The 26,528-nt window shown below is 43.3% G+C and overlaps 1 protein-coding gene across 2 annotated transcripts in view; it reads right to left on the bottom strand.

The window, feature by feature from the left end:
• The window catches only part of GPR156 (G protein-coupled receptor 156), a 76,286-nt gene that overhangs the window by 12,462 nt on the left and 37,296 nt on the right, over positions 1 to 26,528 (bottom strand). For both annotated transcript variants that reach the window (XM_072133283.1, XM_072133282.1), the window contains exons 6-8: positions 11,887 to 12,012; positions 11,607 to 11,702; positions 11,247 to 11,483 (exon numbers count right to left, since the gene is read on the bottom strand). In XM_072133283.1, coding sequence (XP_071989384.1) covers positions 11,247 to 11,483; positions 11,607 to 11,702; positions 11,887 to 12,012 — 459 coding nt within the window. The remainder of the gene's footprint in view (positions 1 to 11,246; positions 11,484 to 11,606; positions 11,703 to 11,886; positions 12,013 to 26,528) is intronic.

The raw sequence follows: 26,528 nt of genomic DNA, 5'->3' as shown, positions 1-26,528 counted from the left end.
AGAATGTACCTACTATAATACTGCCTCCTATGTACAAGAATATAACTACTATAATACTGCCCCCTATGTACAGGAATATAACTACTATAATACTGCCCCCTATGTACAAGAATATAACTACTATAATACTGCCCCCTATGTACAGGAATATAACTACTATAATACTGCCCCCTATGTACAAGAATATAACTACTATAATACTGCCCCCTATGTTCAAGAATATAACTACTATAATACTGCCCCCTATGTACAGGAATATAACTACTATAATACTGCCCCCTATGTACAGGAATATAACTACTATAATACTGCCCCCTATGTACAAGAATATAACTACTATAATACTGCCCCCTATGCACAGGAATATAACTACTATAATACTGCCTCCTATGTACAAGAATATAACTACTATAATACTGCCCCCTATGTACAGGAATATAACTACTATAATACTGCCCCCTATGTACAAGAATATAACTGCTATAATACTGCCCCCTATGTACAAGAATATAACTACAATAATACTGCCCCCTATGTACAGGAATATAACTACTATAATACTGCCCCTATGTACAGGAATATAACTACTATAATACTGCTCCTTATGTACAAGAATATAACTACTATAATACTGCCCCCTATGTACAGGAATATAACTACTATAATACTGCCCTCTATGTACAGGAATATAACTACTATAATACTGCCCCCTATGTACAGGAATATAACTACTATAATACTGCCCCCTATCTACAAGAATATAACTACTATAATACTGCCCCCTATGTACAAGAATATAACTACTATAATACTGGCCCCTATGTACAAGAATATAACTACTATAATACTGCCCCCTATGTACAGGAATATAACTACTATAATACTGCCCCCTATGTACAGGAATATAACTACTATAATACTGCCCCCATGTACAGGAATATAACTACTATAATACTGCCCCCTATGTACAGGAATATAACTACTATAATACTGCCCCCTATGTACAGAAATATAACAACTATAATACTGCCCCCTATGTACAAGAATATAACTTCTATAATTCTGCCCCCTATGTACAGGAATATAACTACTATATTACTGCCCCCTATGTACAGGAATATAACTACTATAATACTGCCCCCTATGTACAGGAATATAACTACTATAATACTGCCCCCTATGTACAAGAATATAACTACTATAATACTGCCCCCTATGTACAAGAATATAACTACTATAATACTGCCCCTATGTACAGGAATATAACTACTATAATACTGCCCCCTATGTACAGGAATATAACTACTATAATACTGCCCCCTATGTACAAAAATATAACTACTATAATACTGCCCCCTATGTACAAGAATATAACTACTATAATACTGCCCCCTATGTACAAGAATATAACTACTATAATACTGCCCCTATGTACAGGAATATAACTACTATAATACTGCCCCCTATGTACAGGAATATAACTACTATAATACTGCCCCCTATGTACAAAAATATAACTACTATAATACTGCCCCCTATGTACAGGAATATAACTACTAAAATACTGCCCCCTATGTACAAGAATATAACTACTATAATATTGCCTCCTATGTACAAGTATATAACTACTATAATACTGCCCCCTATGTACAAGAATATAACTACTATAATACTGCCCCCTATGTACAGGAATATAACTACTATAATACTGCCCCCTATGTACAAGAATATAACTACTATAATACTGCCCCCTATGTACAGGAATATAACTACTATAATACTGCCCCCTATGTACAAGAATATAACTACTATAATACTGCCCCCTATGTACAGGAATATAACTACTATAATACTGCCCCCTATGTACAGGAATATAACTACTATAATACTGCCCCCTATGTACAGGGATATAACTACTATAATACTGCCCCCTATGTACAGGGATATAACTACTATAATACTGCCCCCTAAGTACAGGGATATAACTACTATAATACTGCCCCCTATGTACAAGAATATAACTACTATAATACTGCCCCCTATGTACAGGGATATAACTACTATAATACTGCCCCCTAAGTACAGGGATATAACTACTATAATACTGCCCCCTATGTACAAGAATATAACTACTATAATACTGCCCCCTATGTACAGGAATATAACTACTATAATACTGCCCCCTATGTACAGGAATATAACTACTATAATACTGCCCCCTATGTACAGGAATATAACTACTATAATACTGCCCCCTATGTACAGGAATATAACTACTATAATACTGCCCCCTATGTACAGGAATATAACTACTATAATACTGCCCCCTATGTACAGGGATATAACTACTATAATACTGCCCCCTAAGTACAGGGATATAACTACTATAATACTGCCCCCTATGTACAAGAATATAACTACTATAATACTGCCCCCTATGTACAGGAATATAACTACTATAATACTGCCCCCTATGTACAAGAATATAACTACTATAATACTGCCCCCTATGTACAGGAATATAACTAATATAATACTGCTCCCTATGTACAAGAATATAACTACTATAATACTGCCCCTATGTACAAGAATATAACTACTATAATACTGCCCCTATGTACAGGAATATAACTACTATAATACTGCCCCCTATGTACAGGAATATAACTACTATAATACTGCCCCCTATGTACAAAAATATAACTACTATAATACTGCCCCCTATGTACAAGAATATAACTACTATAATACTGCCCCCTATGTACAAGAATATAACTACTATAATACTGCCCCTATGTACAGGAATATAACTACTATAATACTGCCCCCTATGTACAAGAATATAACTACTATAATATTGCCTCCTATGTACAAGTATATAACTACTATAATACTGCCCCCTATGTACAAGAATATAACTACTATAATACTGCCCCCTATGTACAGGAATATAACTACTATAATACTGCCCCCTATGTACAAGAATATAACTACTATAATACTGCCCCCTATGTACAGGAATATAACTACTATAATACTGCCCCCTATGTACAAGAATATAACTACTATAATACTGCCCCCTATGTACAGGAATATAACTACTATAATACTGCCCCCTATGTACAGGAATATAACTACTATAATACTGCCCCCTATGTACAGGGATATAACTACTATAATACTGCCCCCTATGTACAGGGATATAACTACTATAATACTGCCCCCTAAGTACAGGGATATAACTACTATAATACTGCCCCCTATGTACAAGAATATAACTACTATAATACTGCCCCCTATGTACAGGAATATAACTACTATAATACTGCCCCCTATGTACAGGAATATAACTACTATAATACTGCCCCCTATGTACAGGAATATAACTACTATAATACTGACTCCTATGTACAAGAATATAACTACTATAATACTGCCCCTATGTACAGGAATATAACTACTATAATACTGCCCCCTATGTACAAGAATATAACTACTATAATACTGCCCCCTATGTACAAGAATATAACTACTATAATACTGCCCCCTATGTACAGGAATATAACTACTATAATACTGCCCCCTATGTACAGGAATATAACTACTATAATACTGCCCCCTATGTACAGGAATATAACTACTATAATACTGACTCCTATGTACAAGAATATAACTACTATAATACTGCCCCTATGTACAGGAATATAACTACTATAATACTGCCCCCTATGTACAAGAATATAACTACTATAATACTGCCCCCTATGTACAAGAATATAACTAGTATAATACTGCCCCCTATGTACAGGGATATAACTACTATAATACTGCCCCCTATGTACAGGAATATAACTACTATAATACTGCCCCCTATGTACAAGAATATAACTACTATAATACTGCCCCCTATGTACAGGAATATAACTACTATAATACTGCCCCCTATGTACAGGAATATAACTGCTATAATACTGCTCCCTATGTACAAGAATATAACTACTATAATACTGCCCCCTATGTACAGGAATATAACTACTATAATACTGCCCCCTATGTACAAGAATATAACTACTATAATACTGCCCCCTATGTACAAGAATATAACTACTATAATACCGCCCCCTATGTACAGGAATATAACTACTATAATACTGCTCCCTATGTACAAGAATATAACTACTATAATACTGCCCCTATGTACAAGAATATAACTACTATAATACTGCCCCTATGTACAAGAATATAACTACTATAATACTGCCCCCTATGTACAAGAATATAACTACTATAATACTGCCCCCTATGTACAAGAATATAACTACTATAATACTGCCCCTATGTACAAGAATATAACTACTATAATACTGCCTCCTATGTACAGGAATATGACTACTATAATACTGCCCCCTATGTACAAGAATGTACCTACTATAATACTGCCTCCTATGTACAAGAATATAACTACTATAATACTGCCCCCTATGTACAGGAATATAACTACTATAATACTGCCCCCTATGTACAAGAATATAACTACTATAATACTGCCCCCTATGTACAGGAATATAACTACTATAATACTGCCCCCTATGTACAAGATTATAACTACTATAATACTGCCCCCTATGTACAAGAATATAACTACTATAATACTGCCCCCTATGTACAGGAATATAACTACTATAATACTGCCCCCTATGTACAGGAATATAACTACTATAATACTGCCCCCTATGTACAAGAATATAACTACTATAATACTGCCCCCTATGCACAGGAATATAACTACTATAATACTGCCTCCTATGTACAAGAATATAACTACTATAATACTGCCCCCTATGTACAGGAATATAACTACTATAATACTGCCCCCTATGTACAAGAATATAACTGCTATAATACTGCCCCCTATGTACAAGAATATAACTACAATAATACTGCCCCCTATGTACAGGAATATAACTACTATAATACTGCCCCTATGTACAGGAATATAACTACTATAATACTGCTCCTTATGTACAAGAATATAACTACTATAATACTGCCCCCTATGTACAGGAATATAACTACTATAATACTGCCCTCTATGTACAGGAATATAACTACTATAATACTGCCCCCTATGTACAGGAATATAACTACTATAATACTGCCCCCTATCTACAAGAATATAACTACTATAATACTGCCCCCTATGTACAAGAATATAACTACTATAATACTGGCCCCTATGTACAAGAATATAACTACTATAATACTGCCCCCTATGTACAGGAATATAACTACTATAATACTGCCCCCTATGTACAGGAATATAACTACTATAATACTGCCCCCATGTACAGGAATATAACTACTATAATACTGCCCCCATGTACAGGAATATAACTACTATAATACTGCCCCCTATGTACAGGAATATAACTACTATAATACTGCCCCCTATGTACAAGAATATAACTTCTATAATTCTGCCCCCTATGTACAGGAATATAACTACTATAATACTGCCCCCTATGTACAAGAATATAACTACTATAATACTGCCCCCTATGTACAGGAATATAACTACTATAATACTGCCCCCTATGTACAAGAATATAACTACTATAATACTGCCCCCTATGTACAAGAATATAACTACTATAATACTGCCCCTATGTACAGGAATATAACTACTATAATACTGCCCCCTATGTACAGGAATATAACTACTATAATACTGCCCCCTATGTACAAAAATATAACTACTATAATACTGCCCCCTATGTACAAGAATATAACTACTATAATACTGCCCCCTATGTACAGGAATATAACTACTATAATACTGCCCCCTATGTACAGGAATATAACTACTATAATACTGCCCCCTATGTACAAGAATATAACTACTATAATACTGCCCCCTATGCACAGGAATATAACTACTATAATACTGCCTCCTATGTACAAGAATATAACTACTATAATACTGCCCCCTATGTACAGGAATATAACTACTATAATACTGCCCCCTATGTACAAGAATATAACTGCTATAATACTGCCCCCTATGTACAAGAATATAACTACAATAATACTGCCCCCTATGTACAGGAATATAACTACTATAATACTGCCCCTATGTACAGGAATATAACTACTATAATACTGCTCCTTATGTACAAGAATATAACTACTATAATACTGCCCCCTATGTACAGGAATATAACTACTATAATACTGCCCTCTATGTACAGGAATATAACTACTATAATACTGCCCCCTATGTACAGGAATATAACTACTATAATACTGCCCCCTATCTACAAGAATATAACTACTATAATACTGCCCCCTATGTACAAGAATATAACTACTATAATACTGGCCCCTATGTACAAGAATATAACTACTATAATACTGCCCCCTATGTACAGGAATATAACTACTATAATACTGCCCCCTATGTACAGGAATATAACTACTATAATACTGCCCCCATGTACAGGAATATAACTACTATAATACTGCCCCCTATGTACAGGAATATAACTACTATAATACTGCCCCCTATGTACAGAAATATAACAACTATAATACTGCCCCCTATGTACAAGAATATAACTTCTATAATTCTGCCCCCTATGTACAGGAATATAACTACTATAATACTGCCCCCTATGTACAAGAATATAACTACTATAATACTGCCCCCATGTACAGGAATATAACTACTATAATACTGCCCCCTATGTACAAGAATATAACTACTATAATACTGCCCCCTATGTACAAGAATATAACTACTATAATACTGCCCCTATGTACAGGAATATAACTACTATAATACTGCCCCCTATGTACAGGAATATAACTACTATAATACTGCCCCCTATGTACAAAAATATAACTACTATAATACTGCCCCCTATGTACAAGAATATAACTACTATAATACTGCCCCCTATGTACAAGAATATAACTACTATAATACTGCCCCTATGTACAGGAATATAACTACTATAATACTGCCCCCTATGTACAGGAATATAACTACTATAATACTGCCCCCTATGTACAAAAATATAACTACTATAATACTGCCCCCTATGTACAGGAATATAACTACTAAAATACTGCCCCCTATGTACAAGAATATAACTACTATAATATTGCCTCCTATGTACAAGTATATAACTACTATAATACTGCCCCCTATGTACAAGAATATAACTACTATAATACTGCCCCCTATGTACAGGAATATAACTACTATAATACTGCCCCCTATGTACAAGAATATAACTACTATAATACTGCCCCCTATGTACAGGAATATAACTACTATAATACTGCCCCCTATGTACAAGAATATAACTACTATAATACTGCCCCCTATGTACAGGAATATAACTACTATAATACTGCCCCCTATGTACAGGAATATAACTACTATAATACTGCCCCCTATGTACAGGGATATAACTACTATAATACTGCCCCCTATGTACAGGGATATAACTACTATAATACTGCCCCCTAAGTACAGGGATATAACTACTATAATACTGCCCCCTATGTACAAGAATATAACTACTATAATACTGCCCCCTATGTACAGGAATATAACTACTATAATACTGCCCCCTATTTACAGGAATATAACTACTATAATACTGCCCCCTATGTACAGGAATATAACTACTATAATACTGCCCCCTATGTACAGGAATATAACTACTATAATACTGCCCCCTATGTACAGGAATATAACTACTATAATACTGCCCCCTATGTACAGGGATATAACTACTATAATACTGCCCCCTAAGTACAGGGATATAACTACTATAATACTGCCCCCTATGTACAAGAATATAACTACTATAATACTGCCCCCTATGTACAGGAATATAACTACTATAATACTGCCCCCTATGTACAAGAATATAACTACTATAATACTGCCCCCTATGTACAGGAATATAACTAATATAATACTGCTCCCTATGTACAAGAATATAACTACTATAATACTGCCCCTATGTACAAGAATATAACTACTATAATACTGCCCCTATGTACAAGAATATAACTACTATAATACTGCCCCCTATGTACAGGAATATAACTACTATAATACTGCCCCCTATGTACAAGAATATAACTACTATAATACTGCCCCCTATGTACAGGAATATAACTACTATAATACTGCCCCCTATGTACAAGAATATAACTACTATAATACTGCCCCCTATGTACAAGAATATAACTACTATAATACTGCCCCTATGTACAGGAATATAACTACTATAATACTGCCCCCTATGTACAAGAATATAACTACTATAATACTGCCCCCTATGTACAAGAATATAACTACTATAATACTGCCCAATATGTACAGGAATATAACTACTATAATACTGCCCCCTATGTACAGGAATATAACTACTATAATACTGACTCCTATGTACAAGAATATAACTACTATAATACTGCCCCTATGTACAGGAATATAACTACTATAATACTGCCCCCTATGTACAAGAATATAACTACTATAATACTGCCCCCTATGTACAAGAATATAACTAGTATAATACTGCCCCCTATGTACAGGGATATAACTACTATAATACTGCCCCCTATGTACAGGAATATAACTACTATAATACTGCCCCCTATGTACAAGAATATAACTACTATAATACTGCCCCCTATGTACAGGAATATAACTACTATAATACTGCCCCCTATGTACAGCAGGAATATAACTGCTATAATACTGCTCCCTATGTTCAAGATATAACTACTATAATACTGCTCCCTATGTACAAGAATATAACTACTATAATACTGCCCCCTATGTACAGAATATAACTACTATAATACTGCCCCCTATGTACAAGAATATAACTACTATAATACTGCCCCCTATGTACAAGAATATAACTACTATAATACTGCTCCCTATGTACAAGAATATAACTACTATAATACTGCCCCTATGTACAAGAATATAACTACTATAATACTGCCCCCTATGTACAAGAATATAACTACTATAATACTGCCCCCTATGTACAAGAATATAACTACTATAATACTGCCCCCTATGTACAAGAATATAACTACTATAATACTGCCCCCTATGTACAAGAATATAACTACTATAATACTGCCCCCTATGTACAAGAATATAACTACTATAATACTGCTCCCTATGTACAGGAATATAACTACTATAATACTGCCCCCTATGTACAGGAATATAACTACTATAATACTGCCCCCCTATGTACAAGAATATAACTACTATAATACTGCCCCTATGTACAAGAATATAACTACTATAATACTGCCCCCCCTATGTACAAGAATATAACTACTATAATACTGCCCCCTATGTACAGGAATATAACTACTATAATACTGCCCCCCTATGTACAGGAATATAACTACTATAATACTGCCCCCTATGTACAGGAATATAACTACTATAATACTGCCCCCTATGTACAGGAATATAACTACTATAATACTGCCCCCTATGTACAGGAATATAACTACTATAATACTGCCCCCTATGTACAAGAATATAACTACTATAATACTGCTCCCTATGTACAGGAATATAACTACTATAATACTGCCCCCTATGTACAGGAATATAACTACTATAATACTGCCCCCTATGTACAGGAATATAACTACTATAATACTGCCCCCTATGTACAAGAATATAACTACTATAATACTGCCCCCTATGTACAGGAATATAACTACTATAATACTGCCCCCTATGTACAAGAATATAACTACTATAATACTGCCCCCTATGTACAGGAATATAACTACTATAATACTGCCCCCTATGTACAGGAATATAACTACTATAATACTGCCCCCTATGTACAGGAATATAACTACTATAATACTGCCCCCTATGTACAGGAATATAACTACTATAATACTGCCCCCTATGTACATGAATATAACTACTATAATACTGCCCCCTATGTACAGGAATATAACTACTATAATACTGCCCCCTATGTACAGGAATATAACTACTAAAATACTGCCCCCTATGTACAGGAATATAACTACTATAATTCTGCCCCCTATGTACAGGAATATAACTACTATAATACTGCCCCTATGTACAAGAATATAACTACTATAATACTGTCCCCTATGTACAAGAATATAACTACTATAATACTGCCCCCTATGTACAGGAATATAACTACTATAATACTGCCCCCTATGTACAAGAATATAACTACTATAATACTGCCCCCTATGTACAAGAATATAACTACTATAATACTGCCCCCTATGTACAGGAATATAACTACTATAATACTGCCCCCTATGTACAGGAATATAACTACTATAATACTGCCCCTATGTACAAGAATATAACTACTATAATACTGCCCCCTATGTACAAGAATATAACTACTATAATACTGCCCCCTATGTACAAGAATATAACTACTATAATACTGCCCCTATGTACAAGAATATAACTACTATAATACTGCCCCCTATGTACAGGAATATAACTACAATAATACTGCCCCCTGTGTACAAGAATATAACTACTATAATACTGCCCCCTATGTACAGGAATATAACTACTATAATACTGCCCCCTATGTACAAGAATATAACTACTATAATACTTCCCCCTATGTACAGGAATATAACTACTATAATACTGCCTCCTATGTACAGGAATATAACTACTATAATACTGCCCCCTATGTACAGGAATATAACTACTATAATACTTCCCCCTATGTACAGGAATATAACTACTATAATACTGCCTCCTATGTACAGGAATATAACTACTATAATACTGCCCCCTATGTACAAGAATATAACTACTATAATACTGCCCCTATGTACAGGAATATAACTACTATAATACTGCCCCCTATGTACAGGAATATAACTACTATAATACTGCCCCCTATGTACAGGAATATAACTACTATAATACTGTCCCCTATGTACAGGAATATAACTACTATAATACTGCCCCCTATGTACAGGAATATAACTACTATAATACTGCCCCCTATGTACAAGAATATAACTACTATAATACTGCCCCCTATGTACAAGAATATAACTACTATAATACTGCCCCCTATGTACAAGAATATAACTACTATAATACTGCTTCCTATGTACAGGGATATAACTACTATAATACTGGGTTGGGAGCCACTTACCTGTGGGATGAAGATGAGGCAGGTGATGGTGGTGGTGCAGAGGAGGATGCCCCCGGCTGTGGTCCCGTACACCAGGCTGGGCCAATTGTAGAAGAAACGTGACACTATGAGGACGACCACCGTGGTCACAATCACCAGGCTGCTGCCCACCATGATGACCAGGGACTGGTTGACCGGGGCGGTGCTGATATTCTTGGTCAGTCCGGCCAGGTAAGTGCCATAGAGCAGGAACAGGCCCTGCAGGGGAGAACACAAGGGGGCGCTGTAACTGATGATCAGGTCTCCCTGCATGAAGCTAATGCTAAGGCTGCAGTGGAGACTGACACATGGAGGTCACATGACTGTGCAGGTTCTTCATACCTTGAGCCCCAGCAGGAGGGCGATCCAGAAGTCTGAATACTTGGAGGAGCAGAGATGTGTCCTGGAGAACTCACAGACTGTGCCCTGATCTGCAGCCTGGGGGAAGAAACATCTATGAATGATCCAGTCACCGCCTGAGCTGCTGCAGAACCTCGGGGGCAACTGGACTGGGGCACAACCGGCTGACTGCTGCCTATGGAGATTCTCATGTCACCAGTCAGCGCCCCCTAGTGCTCCTGCCCAGCATCACCCGGAACCCAGACACTGACCCTCCCAATACCTTTATACCGGCGCTGATATTCTGGACACAGATGACCGGGTCAGATAACACCCAGGAGAGGAGCAACAGGGAGTCAATAAAGAGCAGCGCAGCCTCCAGAGCCAACAACGTGATGTCCTTAATAATCTACAGAGGAAGGAGGGTACAACATCATCACCAGATACACAACAGAATAGTGAGCACAGCTCTGGAGGATAATACAGGATGTAACTCAGGATCAGTACAGGATAAGTAATGTCATGTATGTACACAGTGACTGCACCAGCAGCAGAATAGTGAGTGCAGCTCTGCGGTATAATACAGGATGTAACTCAGGATCAGTACAGGATAAGTAATGTCATGTATGTACACAGTGACTGCACCAGCAGCAGAATAGTGAGTGCAGCTCTGGAGTATAATACAGGATGTAACTCAGGATCAGTACAGGATAAGTAATGTCATGTATGTACACAGTGACTGCACCAGCAGCAGAATAGTGAGTGCAGCTCTGGGGTATAATACAGGATGTAACTCAGGATCAGTACAGGATAAGTAATGTCATGTATGTACACAGTGACTGCACCAGCAGCAGAATAGTGAGCGCAGCTCTGGAGGATAATACAGGATGTAACTCAGGATCAGTACAGGATAAGTAATGTCATGTATGTGCACAGTGACTGCACTAGCAGCAGAATAGTGAGTGCAGCTCTGGGGTATAATACAGGATGTAACTCAGGATCAGTACAGGATAAGTAATGTCATGTATGTACACAGTGACTGCACCAGCAGCAGAATAGTGAGTACAGCTCTGGAGTATAATACAGGATGTAACTCAGGGTCAGTACAGGATAAGTAATGTCATGTATGTACACAGTGACTGCACCAGCAGCAGTATAGTGAGTGCAGCTCTGGGGTATAATACAGGATGTAACTCAGGATCAGTACAGGATAAGTAATGTCATGTATGTGCACAGTGACTGCACCAGCAGCAGAATAGTGAGCGCAGCTCTGGAGTATAATACAGGATGTAACTCAGGATCAGTACAGGATAAGTAATGTCATGTATGTACACAGTGACTGCACCAGCAGCAGAATAGTGAGTGCAGCTCTGGGGTATAATACAGGATGTAACTCAGGATCAGTACAGGATAAGTAATGTCATGTATGTACACAGTGACTGCACCAGCAGCAGAATAGTGAGCGCAGCTCTGGAGGATAATACAGGATGTAACTCAGGATCAGTACAGGATAAGTAATGTCATGTATGTGCACAGTGACTGCACTAGCAGCAGAATAGTGAGTGCAGCTCTGGGGTATAATACAGGATGTAACTCAGGATCAGTACAGGATAAGTAATGTCATGTATGTGCACAGTGACTGCACCAGCAGCAGAATAGTGAGTGCAGCTCTGGAGGATAATACAGGATGTAACTCAGGATCAGTACAGGATAAGTAATGTCATGTATGTGCACAGTGACTGCACCAGCAGCAGAATAGTGAGTGCAGCTCTGGGGTATAATACAGGATGTAACTCAGGATCAGTACAGGATAAGTAATGTCATGTATGTGCACAGTGACTGCACCAGCAGCAGAATAGTGAGTGCAGCTCTGGAGTATAATACAGGATGTAACTCAGGATCAGTACAGGATAAGTAATGTCATGTATGTACACAGTGACTGCACCAGCAGCAGAATAGTGAGTGCAGCTCTGGGGTATAATACAGGATGTAACTCAGGATCAGTACAGGATAAGTAATGTCATGTATGTACACAGTGACTGCACCAGCAGAATAGTGAGTGCAGCTCTGGAGTATAATACAGGATGTAACTCAGGATCAGTACAGGATAAGTAATGTCATGTATGTACACAGTGACTGCACCAGTAGCAGAATAGTGAGTGCAGCTCTGGGGTATAATACAGGATGTAACTCAGGATCAGTACAGGATAAGTAATGTCATGTATGTACACAGTGACTGCACCAGCAGAATAGTGAGTGCAGCTCTGGGGTATAATACAGGATGTAACTCAGGATCAGTACAGGATAAGTAATGTCATGTATGTACACAGTGACTGCAGCAGCAGCAGAATAGTGAGTGCAGTTCTGGGGTATAATACAGGATGTAACTCAGGATCAGTACAGGATAAGTAATGTCATGTATGTACACAGTGACTGCACCAGCAGCAGAATAGTGAGTGCAGCTCTGGGGTATAATACAGGATGTAACTCAGGATCAGTACAGGATAAGTAATGTCATGTATGTACACAGTGACTGCACCAGCAGCAGAATAGTGAGTGCAGCTCTGGAGTATAACACAGGATGTAACTCAGGATCAGTACAGGATAAGTAATGTCATGTATGTACACAGTGACTGCACCAGCAGCAGAATAGTGAGTGCAGCTCTGGAGTATAATACAGGATGTAACTCAGGGTCAGTACAGGATAAGTAATGTCATGTATGTACACAGTGACTGCACCAGCAGCAGAATAGTGAGTGCAGCTCTGGGGTATAAAACAGCATGTAACTCAGGATCAGTACAGGATAAGTAATGTCATGTATGTACACAGTGACTGCACCAGCAGCAGAATAGTGAGTGCAGCTCTGGAGTATAATACAGGATGTAACTCAGAATCAGTACAGGATAAGTAATGTCATGTATGTACACAGTGACTGCACCAGCAGCAGAATAGTGAGTGCAGCTCTGGGGTATAATACAGGATGTAACTCAGGATCAGTACAGGATAAGTAATGTCATGTATGTACACAGTGACTGCACCAGCAGAATAGTGAGTGCAGCTCTGGAGTATAATACAGGATGTAACTCAGGATCAGTACAGGATAAGTAATGTCATGTATGTACACAGTGACTGCACCAGTAGCAGAATAGTGAGTGCAGCTCTGGGGTATAATACAGGATGTAACTCAGGATCAGTACAGGATAAGTAATGTCATGTATGTACACAGTGACTGCACCAGCAGAATAGTGAGTGCAGCTCTGGGGTATAATACAGGATGTAACTCAGGATCAGTACAGGATAAGTAATGTCATGTATGTACACAGTGACTGCAGCAGCAGCAGAATAGTGAGTGCAGTTCTGGGGTATAATACAGGATGTAACTCAGGATCAGTACAGGATAAGTAATGTCATGTATGTACACAGTGACTGCACCAGCAGCAGAATAGTGAGTGCAGCTCTGGGGTATAATACAGGATGTAACTCAGGATCAGTACAGGATAAGTAATGTCATGTATGTACACAGTGACTGCACCAGCAGCAGAATAGTGAGTGCAGCTCTGGAGTATAACACAGGATGTAACTCAGGATCAGTACAGGATAAGTAATGTCATGTATGTACACAGTGACTGCACCAGCAGCAGAATAGTGAGTGCAGCTCTGGAGTATAATACAGGATGTAACTCAGGGTCAGTACAGGATAAGTAATGTCATGTATGTACACAGTGACTGCACCAGCAGCAGAATAGTGAGTGCAGCTCTGGGGTATAAAACAGCATGTAACTCAGGATCAGTACAGGATAAGTAATGTCATGTATGTACACAGTGACTGCACCAGCAGCAGAATAGTGAGTGCAGCTCTGGAGTATAATACAGGATGTAACTCAGAATCAGTACAGGATAAGTAATGTCATGTATGTACACAGTGACTGCACCAGCAGCAGAATAGTGAGTGCAGCTCTGGGGTATAATACAGGATGTAACTCAGGATCAGTACAGGATAAGTAATGTCATGTATGTACACAGTGACTGCACCAGCAGCAGAATAGTGAGTGCAGCTCTGGAGTATAACACAGGATGTAACTCAGGATCAGTACAGGATAAGTAATGTCATGTATGTACACAGTGACTGCACCAGCAGCAGAATAGTGAGTGCAGCTCTGGAGTATAATACAGGATGTAACTCAGGGTCAGTACAGGATAAGTAATGTCATGTATGTACACAGTGACTGCACCAGCAGCAGAATAGTGAGTGCAGCTCTGGGGTATAAAACAGCATGTAACTCAGGATCAGTACAGGATAAGTAATGTCATGTATGTACACAGTGACTGCACCAGCAGCAGAATAGTGAGTGCAGCTCTGGAGTATAATACAGGATGTAACTCAGAATCAGTACAGGATAAGTAATGTCATGTATGTACACAGTGACTGCACCAGCAGCAGAATAGTGAGTGCAGCTCTGGGGTATAATACAGGATGTAACTCAGGATCAGTACAGGATAAGTAATGTCATGTATGTACACAGTGACTGCACCAGCAGCAGAATAGCTCGTGCTGGCTCATTCCACTGTGAGCTGCTGACGGGTGTGGTTGTGTGCTGCTGAGCTCCTGCACCACCTGGAGGAAGACCAATCCACCCAGGCCTGCTCTCTCCTCCCCAGGGAGGGAGTGGGTTCTGTGGGATGAATCCAGCAGGAAAATCCCAGGCTTCTGCCTCCCGGACCAGGCCGGCGGGGGGCAGGAGAAGCCAGTTACCGGCCAAAGCGGAGGGGGTAAGAAGATCTGCCCGGAGCCAAGGACGCAGCGATGTGACCTCGGCTGCCACCCCCAAGACCCAGGGAAGCCGCAAGGTCTCCGGAACACAAAAGATCAAGGCAAGTGACATCAGCCTAAGTGCTCCTCCTGGAAAGCTGGATGTATGTGCGGGAAAGCTGGGTGGTTCAGCTGGAAAGCTGGGTGCTCACGGAGGTGTGGAAAAGGCATGGGGAGATCTAAAAACCCGGGAGTCTGCTACCATCTATGGCTCCCGGATTGCTGAGCACCTCCGTGAGTACGAGGAAGCTGGAAAAGCGCTGAGGAGGCTCCAGGAGGAGATAAGGGAGACCTTGGCCCTAGCGGGGGTGGCTACTAAGAAGAAGAAGCCTGATCTTCTTATCACCATCAACAGGCTTAAAGCCGAGGTCACCGCTCTGGAGGAGAAGCGTCGGCTTATCCGTGACAACAGCGGTCCGTTCCGGGAAAAGCTGGAGAACGACATGAGGTTTGAAGAAATGCGCCAGGATAAGCTGAGAAAGCTGAAGGGGCTTGAGATCCAGGCGGATGATGGCGATGATGAGGAGGATGAGGAAGACCTGCCGTGTCCGTCTGGTGGCCTGCACCAACACCAGCAGGCCTCGCACGACAGGCTGCCTGCAGAGCAAGCGCCATTACCATCAGGCTGCGGCTCTGCCAACCTGGAGGAGGAAAGTGATGACAGCGGCCAGGGAGGGGCGCTAATGGCTCAGATCCGTGAGCTTGAGTCCCCAGTTCACCTCCAGAACTTTTCCTTCGGCAATGATATGCCAGATGACGACCTAAAGAGAAAGAAGAGAGCCAAGAAGATCAAGGCGTCTCAGGAGGTGAATCTGGTGTTTCGTCCCCTCCCTGTTTCCTCCGGGCAGGCAGCAGTGTCAGCCTGTCGTGTAGGCCCCGTTGCCCAGCCCAGCACGAATCCTGCAGTGGACTCGGTGCCAGGGTGCGGGGAGAGTGCAAAGCCACGTTCCACCATGGCGCAGAGCACCAGCCTTGTTTGTAGTAGCAAGGATGGTGCAGGGAAGGCATCGGCCGAAAGGCCGGACAGTGAGGGCGATCCAGCAGGTCCTGGTACTGTGCGCTGCCCCCCAGTGGGAGGGGGGGGTGGCCCGGTGCCAGGGACGGTGGCTCCTGTAGCCCCTAGCGCTGTGGCTGCATCTAGCTCCGGTGAGCAGCGGCAATGTGATGGGGCTGCTGGGGCTTGTGGTGCAGCGCCTCCCAATCGTCCTGTGCAGCCTGTGGGAAAGGGCGCAGGAAAGGTTTTATTTTGTATTGGTGCATCTGACCCTGGAGATGACCATAAGAGACTGTCCGGAGTTAATAAAGACAAGAGGCCTCTTGCATCCAGCGAGCAGCGAAAAACTACTGGACAACAAGGGGTTAATGCCAATGAGGCAGAGGGCACAAGTAAGATCGGGGTTGGAGCTGCCTCTTCTCAGGCTGCATCAGCTATGGAGGTGGCTCTACCCCCAGTGCCCAGTGATGCCGAGGCAACCCCAGGTCCTCCTGGCCCAGCTGGTGTGAGTGATGCAAGGAAGCGAGGCAGTGATGCAAGGAAGCGAGGCAGTAATGTACATAGTGTGGTGAATGTGGGGGTGGTGAATGGTGATGGGGGGGATCCTGGTAGGAGTGCTGATCCATCTGCACCCCCAGTGGTGGCCGCTCCCATAAGGAGCTATGCGAGTGTCACCGCTGGGGCAAGTGGGGTTAACTCCTTGTCTCCTGGCTCTGGGAACAGCGTTTTGCAAAGGCGTCTTCTGGAGGCTCTCAGGAGAGGGGAAAAGTCAATCACTGTAGAGGGGAGAGAGGTTGATCTGTCTTTCTGGACAGACAGGCATGGCCTGGCAGCCTTCCAAGAGAAAAGGGGGGGAGAGACTGTATGGTCTTTACCCACAACCGGGCCCGGAGCTTCCCGTAGGAATGTGGTTCGTCTTCGCTGGAGGGGCAGTGACGCATGCCCACCCAGGTCAAGGGTGGTGGAGCTCCTCCTGAAGATGAACTTCAGGGCTAGTGACATCTTTGCCCTGATACATCCTTATGGTACTCCGGATTTCGATGTCAGCTTTGTTCGGCCGGAGGGCTTAGAGCTCTTCTGGTCGAATTATGAGCTGGCAAAGAACGAGCCCGCATGGCGAGACTTTGCTGTGCAAGCAGTGTCTCGCCAAAACACAGTCAAGAAGGTGACCGTTTTGACCCGTAACGAGTCACTTTCTTGCATGGACATCATGACGTGGCTAAGTCGTTATGGCGAAGTAGTTCAGGTACCTCAGAAAAACCGCGATGAATTTGGCATTTGGTCTGGAGCCTGGACCTTCATGATGAAGTTGAAGTGTTCAGGCGGCACAGTCGCCCACATTCCTTCTTCAGCCTTTCTTGGACGAGACAGAATCCTGATTTTCTACCAGGGGCAGCCGAAGGTCTGTCACAGGTGCGGTGACCCCACACACTTTAGCGCCAGCTGCCAAGTGCAGAAGTGCGCTTTGTGTGGTGGGCTAGGTCATCTCGCTGCATCCTGTAAGGACATTAGGTGTAACCTGTGTGGTGAGCTCGGTCACCCTTTCAGCCGTTGTCCTCGCTCCTTTGCCAATGCGGTTGTGACCCCAGTGGAGAAGAGCCATGAGGTTGCTTCTGCTGGGGAAGGTACCAGCAGAGGTGGAGGAGCTGAGGGGCCTGTGAAGAAAAGTAAGAATAAGTCACCTTCTCAGTTGAGGCGGCTTGAGGCCAGACAAAAAGGGAGAGGACTGGGGAAGCCTCAGGTTGCTGGGGTGACCCTTGGTCCTTCCTCAGAGGCTGGTCATGCTACTGAGGCCCTGAGGGATGATGAGTTGGATGAGGAGGTCAGGAGGATGGAGCGCGAGAAAGGTGCCATGTCCTCCACGTCCTCCCATTATGAGAGTATGGATGAGGATAACAGGATTTGGCTAGAAAATAAGCGCAAGCAGAAAAAGAAAAAACGCGGCGTATCTAAGGTACCTAAGGAAGGGAAAACTTCCTCCCCTCTGGTTGAGCTTTCCAACCGGTTCCTCACCCTCGATGAGATCGCCTCCTCGGAAGGAGGGGCTGAGGGTGGGGTTCTGGAGGTGGCGGCGGAGCAGCCTGCAGGGGGCGCCGAGTCTCTATCCTCTGGGGATGCTGGGTCCTCAGAGTGGGAGACTGACTCAGAGTCAGGAGACAAGGACGAAGGAGAGGGTGGTCCGGGTGGGTCCTTGGGGGCCAGTAATAACATGGACACCTCGATTTCGTTAAAAAGAAGTTGCCCCAATTCTGAAGGGAAAAGGGAAAAGGGATCATCCTCAGAGGACAGTAGAGGGAAGGGAGGTAGTAAGAAAAAAGCCGTCTAACTCAATCACTCATGATGGCGGCACCCACTCCGTTGACGCTGGCGTCCATTAATGTCGCCAGCATTAAGTCTGATGCGGCTAGATTTGCGGCCTTTGATTTTCTCGGCCGCGTTGAAGCCGACATTTTATTTTTGCAGGAGACCAGGCTGCCAGATTTGGCGGCCGTGTTTAAAGCTAAGAGGGAATGGAGACACGGGCCTTCCTATTGGTCTCTTGCGGCCGAGCCGTATAGCGGAGTGGCGGTCCTTTTTACCGCACCGGTAGAATGCCGACGAGTTATTGAGTTAGAAATGGGGAGGTGCCTGATCCTGGATGTCCTCATGAGGGGACAAGAACTTCGTCTTATTAACATCTATGGTCCCCAGTCCAAGTGGGACAGGAAGTGTCTCTTTATGAGGATCAAGCCCTACCTTTTTACAAGTCGGCAGGTGGTCTTTGGAGGGGACTTCAATGCTGTCACGAGGTCCCAGGATAGGGGAGGTTCCAGAGACAAGCTGACTTATGATAGCGTCGCTCTTAATAGCATAGCCAGTGAGGCTCGCCTGGTGGATGTCCACATCCGGCACACCCCAGGCCACGCGGGGTTCACCTATTATAGGGGTAGCTGCAGGTCTAGAATAGACAGGTTTTATTTCAAGGAGGAAGCCATTTCTTCAGCAGTGTCCGTTGTTGAGGTGGAGTTCTCCGACCACTGTTTAATTTTGTTTTCTCTGAATGTTACAGAGACCCCCCGGATGGGAAGAGGCTACTGGAAGCTCAATTCGTCTCTCCTGGAAGAAGCGGAGATCAGACAATCCTTTGAGGACTTTCTTCAGAGCCAGGTACCATTGCTGGGCCTTTGTAGCAGTAAGTCAGAGTGGTGGGAGATTCTCAAGAAAAGGGTGGCGAGATTCTTCCGCCAGCTCTCGAGCCTCAGGAGTCTGGACAGGTACCGCCTGTATCAGGGCCTGAGGAGGAAACTCGAGCATCTCGTCTCGACTGGAGGTAGTCGTGAGGACATCTCCAGAGTGAAATCCTTGCTGAAGAGGTGTCAGTACGATAGACACGCATCTTTGGTTTTTGAGAGGGATTACGGGAAATACCGCTCGCCCGACCCTTACAGAAACTGCAAGATGTCAGTGAATGGTAAAGTTGTCACAGGACTGGTTGACAGTACGGGATCCCTGAAAAGGTCCAGATCAGGGATTCTGGAGGTCGTCAGATCCTTCTACTCGCACCTCTTGGGCAGGAAGGATCTTGATCGGGATGTGATGTCGGCTTTCCTGGCTGAAACTGTCCCTGAGCCAGGAGTAGACCCCTCTCTTGATGTTTTGACAGAGATGATCAGGGAAGAGGAAGTCAGCCTGGCGATTGAAGGGCTCGCCCTCAAGAAATCGCCAGGTCCGGATGGCTTAACATCTGAGTTTTATAAAACCTTTAAGGACGCCTTGGTTCCCCTCTTGACTGAGGTATTCAATGAGTGTCTTTCCTCGGGCGCTCTGCCGAAGTCAATGAGGAGGTCTGCCCTGATCATCCTGTCAAAGGGTAAGGACCGATCTCTTGTTGAGAACTGGCGTCCCATAGCGCTTCTCAATACGGACAGAAAGGTTTTGGCAAAGGTGCTGTTTAATCGGCTGGTGCAGTTTGCGCCCCGGCTCCTTTCGGGGACCCAGCACTGCTCTGTTCCAGGCCGCAGTACATTTAGTGCTGTGCTTTGTGTCCGGGAGGCAGTGGAGCAGGGCAGGGCTGGTAACTGGAAGGGGTACTTGCTGTCCTTGGATCAGGCAAAAGCGTTTGATCGGGTTAACCACGAGTACCTCTGGTCTGTCCTTCTGAGGTATGGCCTGCCGGGGGAGTTTGTCAATTGGCTTAAGGTTTTGTACACAGGGGCAGAGAGTTTCCCGCTTGTGAACGGTTGGATTGGCCGCTCTTTTGAGGTTGGGTCTGGTGTTCGCCAGGGTTGTCCTCTGAGCCCACTTTTATACGTGTTCGCGATTGACCCATTCCTTAGGAGGGTTGATCGTGGGCCGTTGGTGGGAGTCGGGATGGACCAGGCGGCACCGGAAGCCACTCTAAGGGTGGTAGCGTATGCCGATGATGTCACCGTTTTTGTGTCCTCGAGAGGGGAGGCGCAATGGGTGATGTCAGAGGTTGACCGCTACTCAGAGGCTTCTGGGTCCAAGATCAACCGGGATAAGTGTGAGAGTCTCTGGCTGGGAGAGGGAGGTCCAGGCTTTGATCTCCCGGACACTCTTCCAGGGCCCCAAGATTCTGCCAAAGTTCTCGGCATCGAATTTGGCCAGGGGGATTACCCCATGCAAAACTGGGATGGCAGGCTTAAGATCGCCGCCCAGAAGGTGGACCAGTGGAAGGGTTGGTCTTTGACCCTCAGGGAAAGGGTGAACTTGATTAAAACTTACCTGCTCCCATTGCTGATATATCTGGGCAGTGTGTGCATGTTGCCAGAACCCCTCTGGACTCGAGTGTACAGTCTGTTCTTCCAGCTGTTATGGGGGAATAGGCTGAACCTAATCAAGAGGGAGGTTACTTACCGCACGAGGAGACAAGGAGGGTTGTGTATGGTCAACCCTGTGGTGTTCCTAGTGAATACCTTTCTTAAGATCAATGTAGCAAACCTCTGGAAAGAGAGGGCTCCTCCGTGGGTATACTCCTGCAGGGGATGGTTTTGGCCTTTCTTCCAGGAATGGGAGACAGGAGGGCGAGTGAAGGATCTTCGTACACCGCATGGGCATCTTCCGGCTTACGCTACCCCGGTTCTGAAGGTGATTCGCCGGTGGGGTCTGGGAATGTGGGAGATCAGGACCATGTCAAGGAAAGTCCTTGACAAAAGGGTTCTGTTGACCCATTTCCAGAAGCCTCTGGCCCTCAGGGATTGCCCAAGTCGGGATCTGGGGGTGGGTTTAGGTCTTTTGAATTCCATCAGGATCCCCTTGAAGTTTTGGGACTTGACTTGGCGCTGCTTCCATGGAAAGCTGTGTGTGAGGGACAATCTGAAGTGTAGGAGCTCTGAGGAAAGGGGTTGTCCCCGGGAGGAGTGCGGTGGCCTGCTGGAGAGCATGGACCACTTCCTGCTTCATTGTCCCTTTAACACAGAGGTGTACAACCGGGTGGGCGCTTCCATCCATTGGCCCGGGTTAGCCGGTCTCTCCTATGCGGAGTGGGCCTATGGAGCATTCAGAGGCCTGGGTGGCCGGGACCGCTGCACGTTATTTCTAGTCAGTCTAGTGGTCAGGTACCACACGTGGAACGCACGGTGCTTAGTATCGACGCAGCGTAAAATCCTCCCGGTGGATGAGGTGGTTAGGAACATTCTGGGTGACCTGGTGAAGGTGCGCTCTCTGGAGCATGAGAGGCTGGGCACGGGGAGGGCCTCTCTCCTTAGTGTCCCTTAGTCTGTCCTCTCCCCTCCTGGTGAAGGTGCGCTCTCTGGAGTATGAGGGGCTGGGCACGGGGAGGGCCTCTCTCCTTAGTGCCCCTTAGTCTGTCCTCTCCCCTCCTGGTGAAGGTGCGCTCTCTGGAGTATGAGAGGCTGGGCACGGGGAGGACCTCTCTCCTTAGTGTCCCTTAGTCTGTCCTCTCTCCTCCTGGTGAAGGTGCGCTCTCTGGAGTATGAGAGGCTGGGCACGGGGAGGACCTCTCTCCTTAGTGTCCCTTAGTCTGTCCTCTCCCCTCCTGGTGAAGGTGCGCTCTCTGGAGTATGAGAGGCTGGGCACGGGGAGGGCCTCTCTCCTTAGTGTCCCTTAGTCTGTCCTCTCCCTCCTGGTGAAGGTGCGCTCTCTGGAGTATGAGAGGCTGGGCACGGGGAGGGCCTCTCTCCTTTGGAGGGGGTTCTCCTTTAGTGTCCCTTAGTCTGTCATCTCCACTCCTGGTGTTGGGCTGAAGCTGACACTGTAGATTTTTGTTTTGTATCTGAGGTTATAGTGAAGTTGAGCTGCAGGCGCCGAACCTGGGCTTTATGTGGTTTGGTTTTGTTATGTTGATTTGTTTAATGTATTTGTATCTTGTGTACAGTGTGTATTTATTTATAGTTATATGTAGTTATAGTTCTTGTGTATATAGGTTGGTTGGTTTTGGGGTGTTGGTGTTAGGGTGTTAGGTTGGGAGGGGGGTGGACGGGATTTGGACTATACGATCCTGGGCACTGGTCTGGACTATATAGCGCAAACTTTGGACGTTAGACCAGTGTCTGGGGGGAGGGTGATGGGCGTGGGATTTAGTTAGTTATATTTAATGTTTTTATTTCCTGTTTTATGTCTTTTTTTTGCTGAGTATTCTTTAGTTATTTATGGGAAAAAAAAAAAAATATATATATATATAAAAAAAAAAAAAAAAAAAAATTAGGTGGTGGGACTGTGTGAGGGTTTTGGTTGTTCTCATGCTGAGTATGTGGTGAATGTGTGTGGCTGGGCCAGGAGGTTTTGTAAGTTTATTTTCGATTATATTTGTTGTAATTATTTTGCCAGAAGTTATGGCTTCCTTTATGTTTATTGTTGTTATGTTTTTCATTTTTATATAAAATAAAAGATTTACAGGATGTAACTCAGGATCAGTGCAGGATAAGTAATGTCATGTATGTACACAGTGACTACACCAGCAGCAGAATAGTGAGTGCAGCTCTGGGGTATAATACAGGATGTAACTCAGGATCAGTACAGGATAAGTAATGTCATGTATGTACACAGTGACTGCACCAGCAGCAGAATAGTGAGTGCAGCTCTGGAGTATAATACAGGATGTAACTCAGGATCAGTACAGGATAAGTAATGTCATGTATGTACACAGTGACTACACCAGCAGCAGAATAGTGAGTGCAGCTCTGGGGTATAATACAGGATGTAACTCAGGATCAGTGCAGGATAAGTAATGTCATGTATGTACACAGTGACTACACCAGCAGCAGAATAGTGAGTGCAGCTCTGGAGTATAATACAGGATGTAACTCAGGAACAGTATAGGATAAGTAATGTCATGTATGTACACAGTGACTGCACCAGCAGCAGAATAGTGAGTGCAGCTCTGGGGTATAATACAGGATGTAACTCAGGATCAGTACAGGATAAGTAATGTCATGTATGTACACAGTGACTACACCAGCAGCAGAATAGTGAGTGCAGCTCTGGGGTATAATACAGGATGTAACTCAGGATCAGTGCAGGATAAGTAATGTCATGTATGTACACAGTGACTACACCAGCAGCAGAATAGTGAGTGCAGCTCTGGAGTATAATACAGGATGTAACTCAGGAACAGTATAGGATAAGTAATGTCATGTATGTACACAGTGACTGCACCAGCAGCAGAATAGTGAGTGCAGCTCTGGGGTATAATACAGGATGTAACTCGGGATCAGTACAGGATAAGTAATGTCATGCATGTACACAGTGACTGCACCAGCAGCAGAATAGTGAGTGCAGCTCTGGGGTATAATACAGGATGTAACTCAGGATCAGTACAGGATAAGTAATGTCATGTATGTACACAGTGACTGCACCAGCAGCAGAATAGTGAGTGCAGCTCTGGAGTATAATACAGGATGTAACTCAGGATCAGTACAGGATAAGTAATGTCATGTATGTACACAGTGACTGCACCAGCAGCAGAATAGTGAGTGCAGCTCCGGTGTATAATACAGGATGTAACTCAGGATCAGTACAGGATAAGTAATGTCATGTATGTACACAGTGACTGCACCAGCAGCAGAATAGTGAGTGCAGCTCTGGGGTATAATACAGGATGTAACTCAGGATCAGTACAGGATAAGTAATGTCATGTATGTACACAGTGACTGCACCAGCAGCAGATAGTGAGTGCAGCTCTGGAGTATAATACAGGATGTAACTCAGGATCAGTACAGGATAAGTAATGTCATGTATGTACACAGTGACTGCACCAGCAGCAGAATAGTGAGTGCAGCTCTGGGGTATAATACAGGATGTAACTCAGGATCAGTACAGGATAAGTGATGTCATGTATGTACACAGTGACTGCACCAGCAGCAGAATAGTGAGTGCAGCTCTGGGGTATAATACAGGATGTAACTCAGGATCAGTACAGGATAAGTAATGTCATGTATGTACACAGTGACTGCACCAGCAGCAGAATAGTGAGTGCAGCTCTAGGGGTATAATACAGGATGTAACTCAGGATCAGTACAGGATAAGTAATGTCATGTATGTACACAGTGACTGCACCAGCAGCAGAATAGTGAGTGCAGCTCTAGGGGTATAATACAGGATGTAACTCAGGATCAGTACAGGATAAGTAATGTCATGTATGTACACAGTGACTGCACCAGCAGCAGAATAGTGAGTGCAGCTCTAGGGGTATAATACAGGATGTAACTCAGGATCAGTACAGGATAAGTAATGTCATGTATGTACACAGTGACTGCACCAGCAGCAGAATAGTGAGTGCAGCTCTAGGGGTATAATACAGGATGTAACTCAGGATCAGTACAGGATAAGTAATGTCATGTATGTACACAGTGACTGCACCAGCAGCAGAATAGTGAGTACAGCTCTGGAGTATAATACAGGATGTAACTCAGGATCAGTACAGGATAAGTAATGTCATGTATGTACACAGTGACTGCACCAGCAGCAGAATAGTGAGTGCAGCTCTAGGGGTATAATACAGGATGTAACTCAGGATCAGTACAGGATAAGTAATGTCATGTATGTACACAGTGACTGCACCAGCAGCAGAATAGTGAGTGCAGCTCTAGGGGTATAATACAGGATGTAACTCAGGATCAGTACAGGATAAGTAATGTCATGTATGTACACAGTGACTGC

This window comes from Engystomops pustulosus, chromosome 2 (genome assembly GCF_040894005.1).
Source record: "Engystomops pustulosus chromosome 2, aEngPut4.maternal, whole genome shotgun sequence".
In the NCBI taxonomy this organism is placed as follows: domain Eukaryota; kingdom Metazoa; phylum Chordata; class Amphibia; order Anura; family Leptodactylidae; genus Engystomops; species Engystomops pustulosus.
This window is presented reverse-complemented; position numbering and strand designations above follow the sequence as displayed.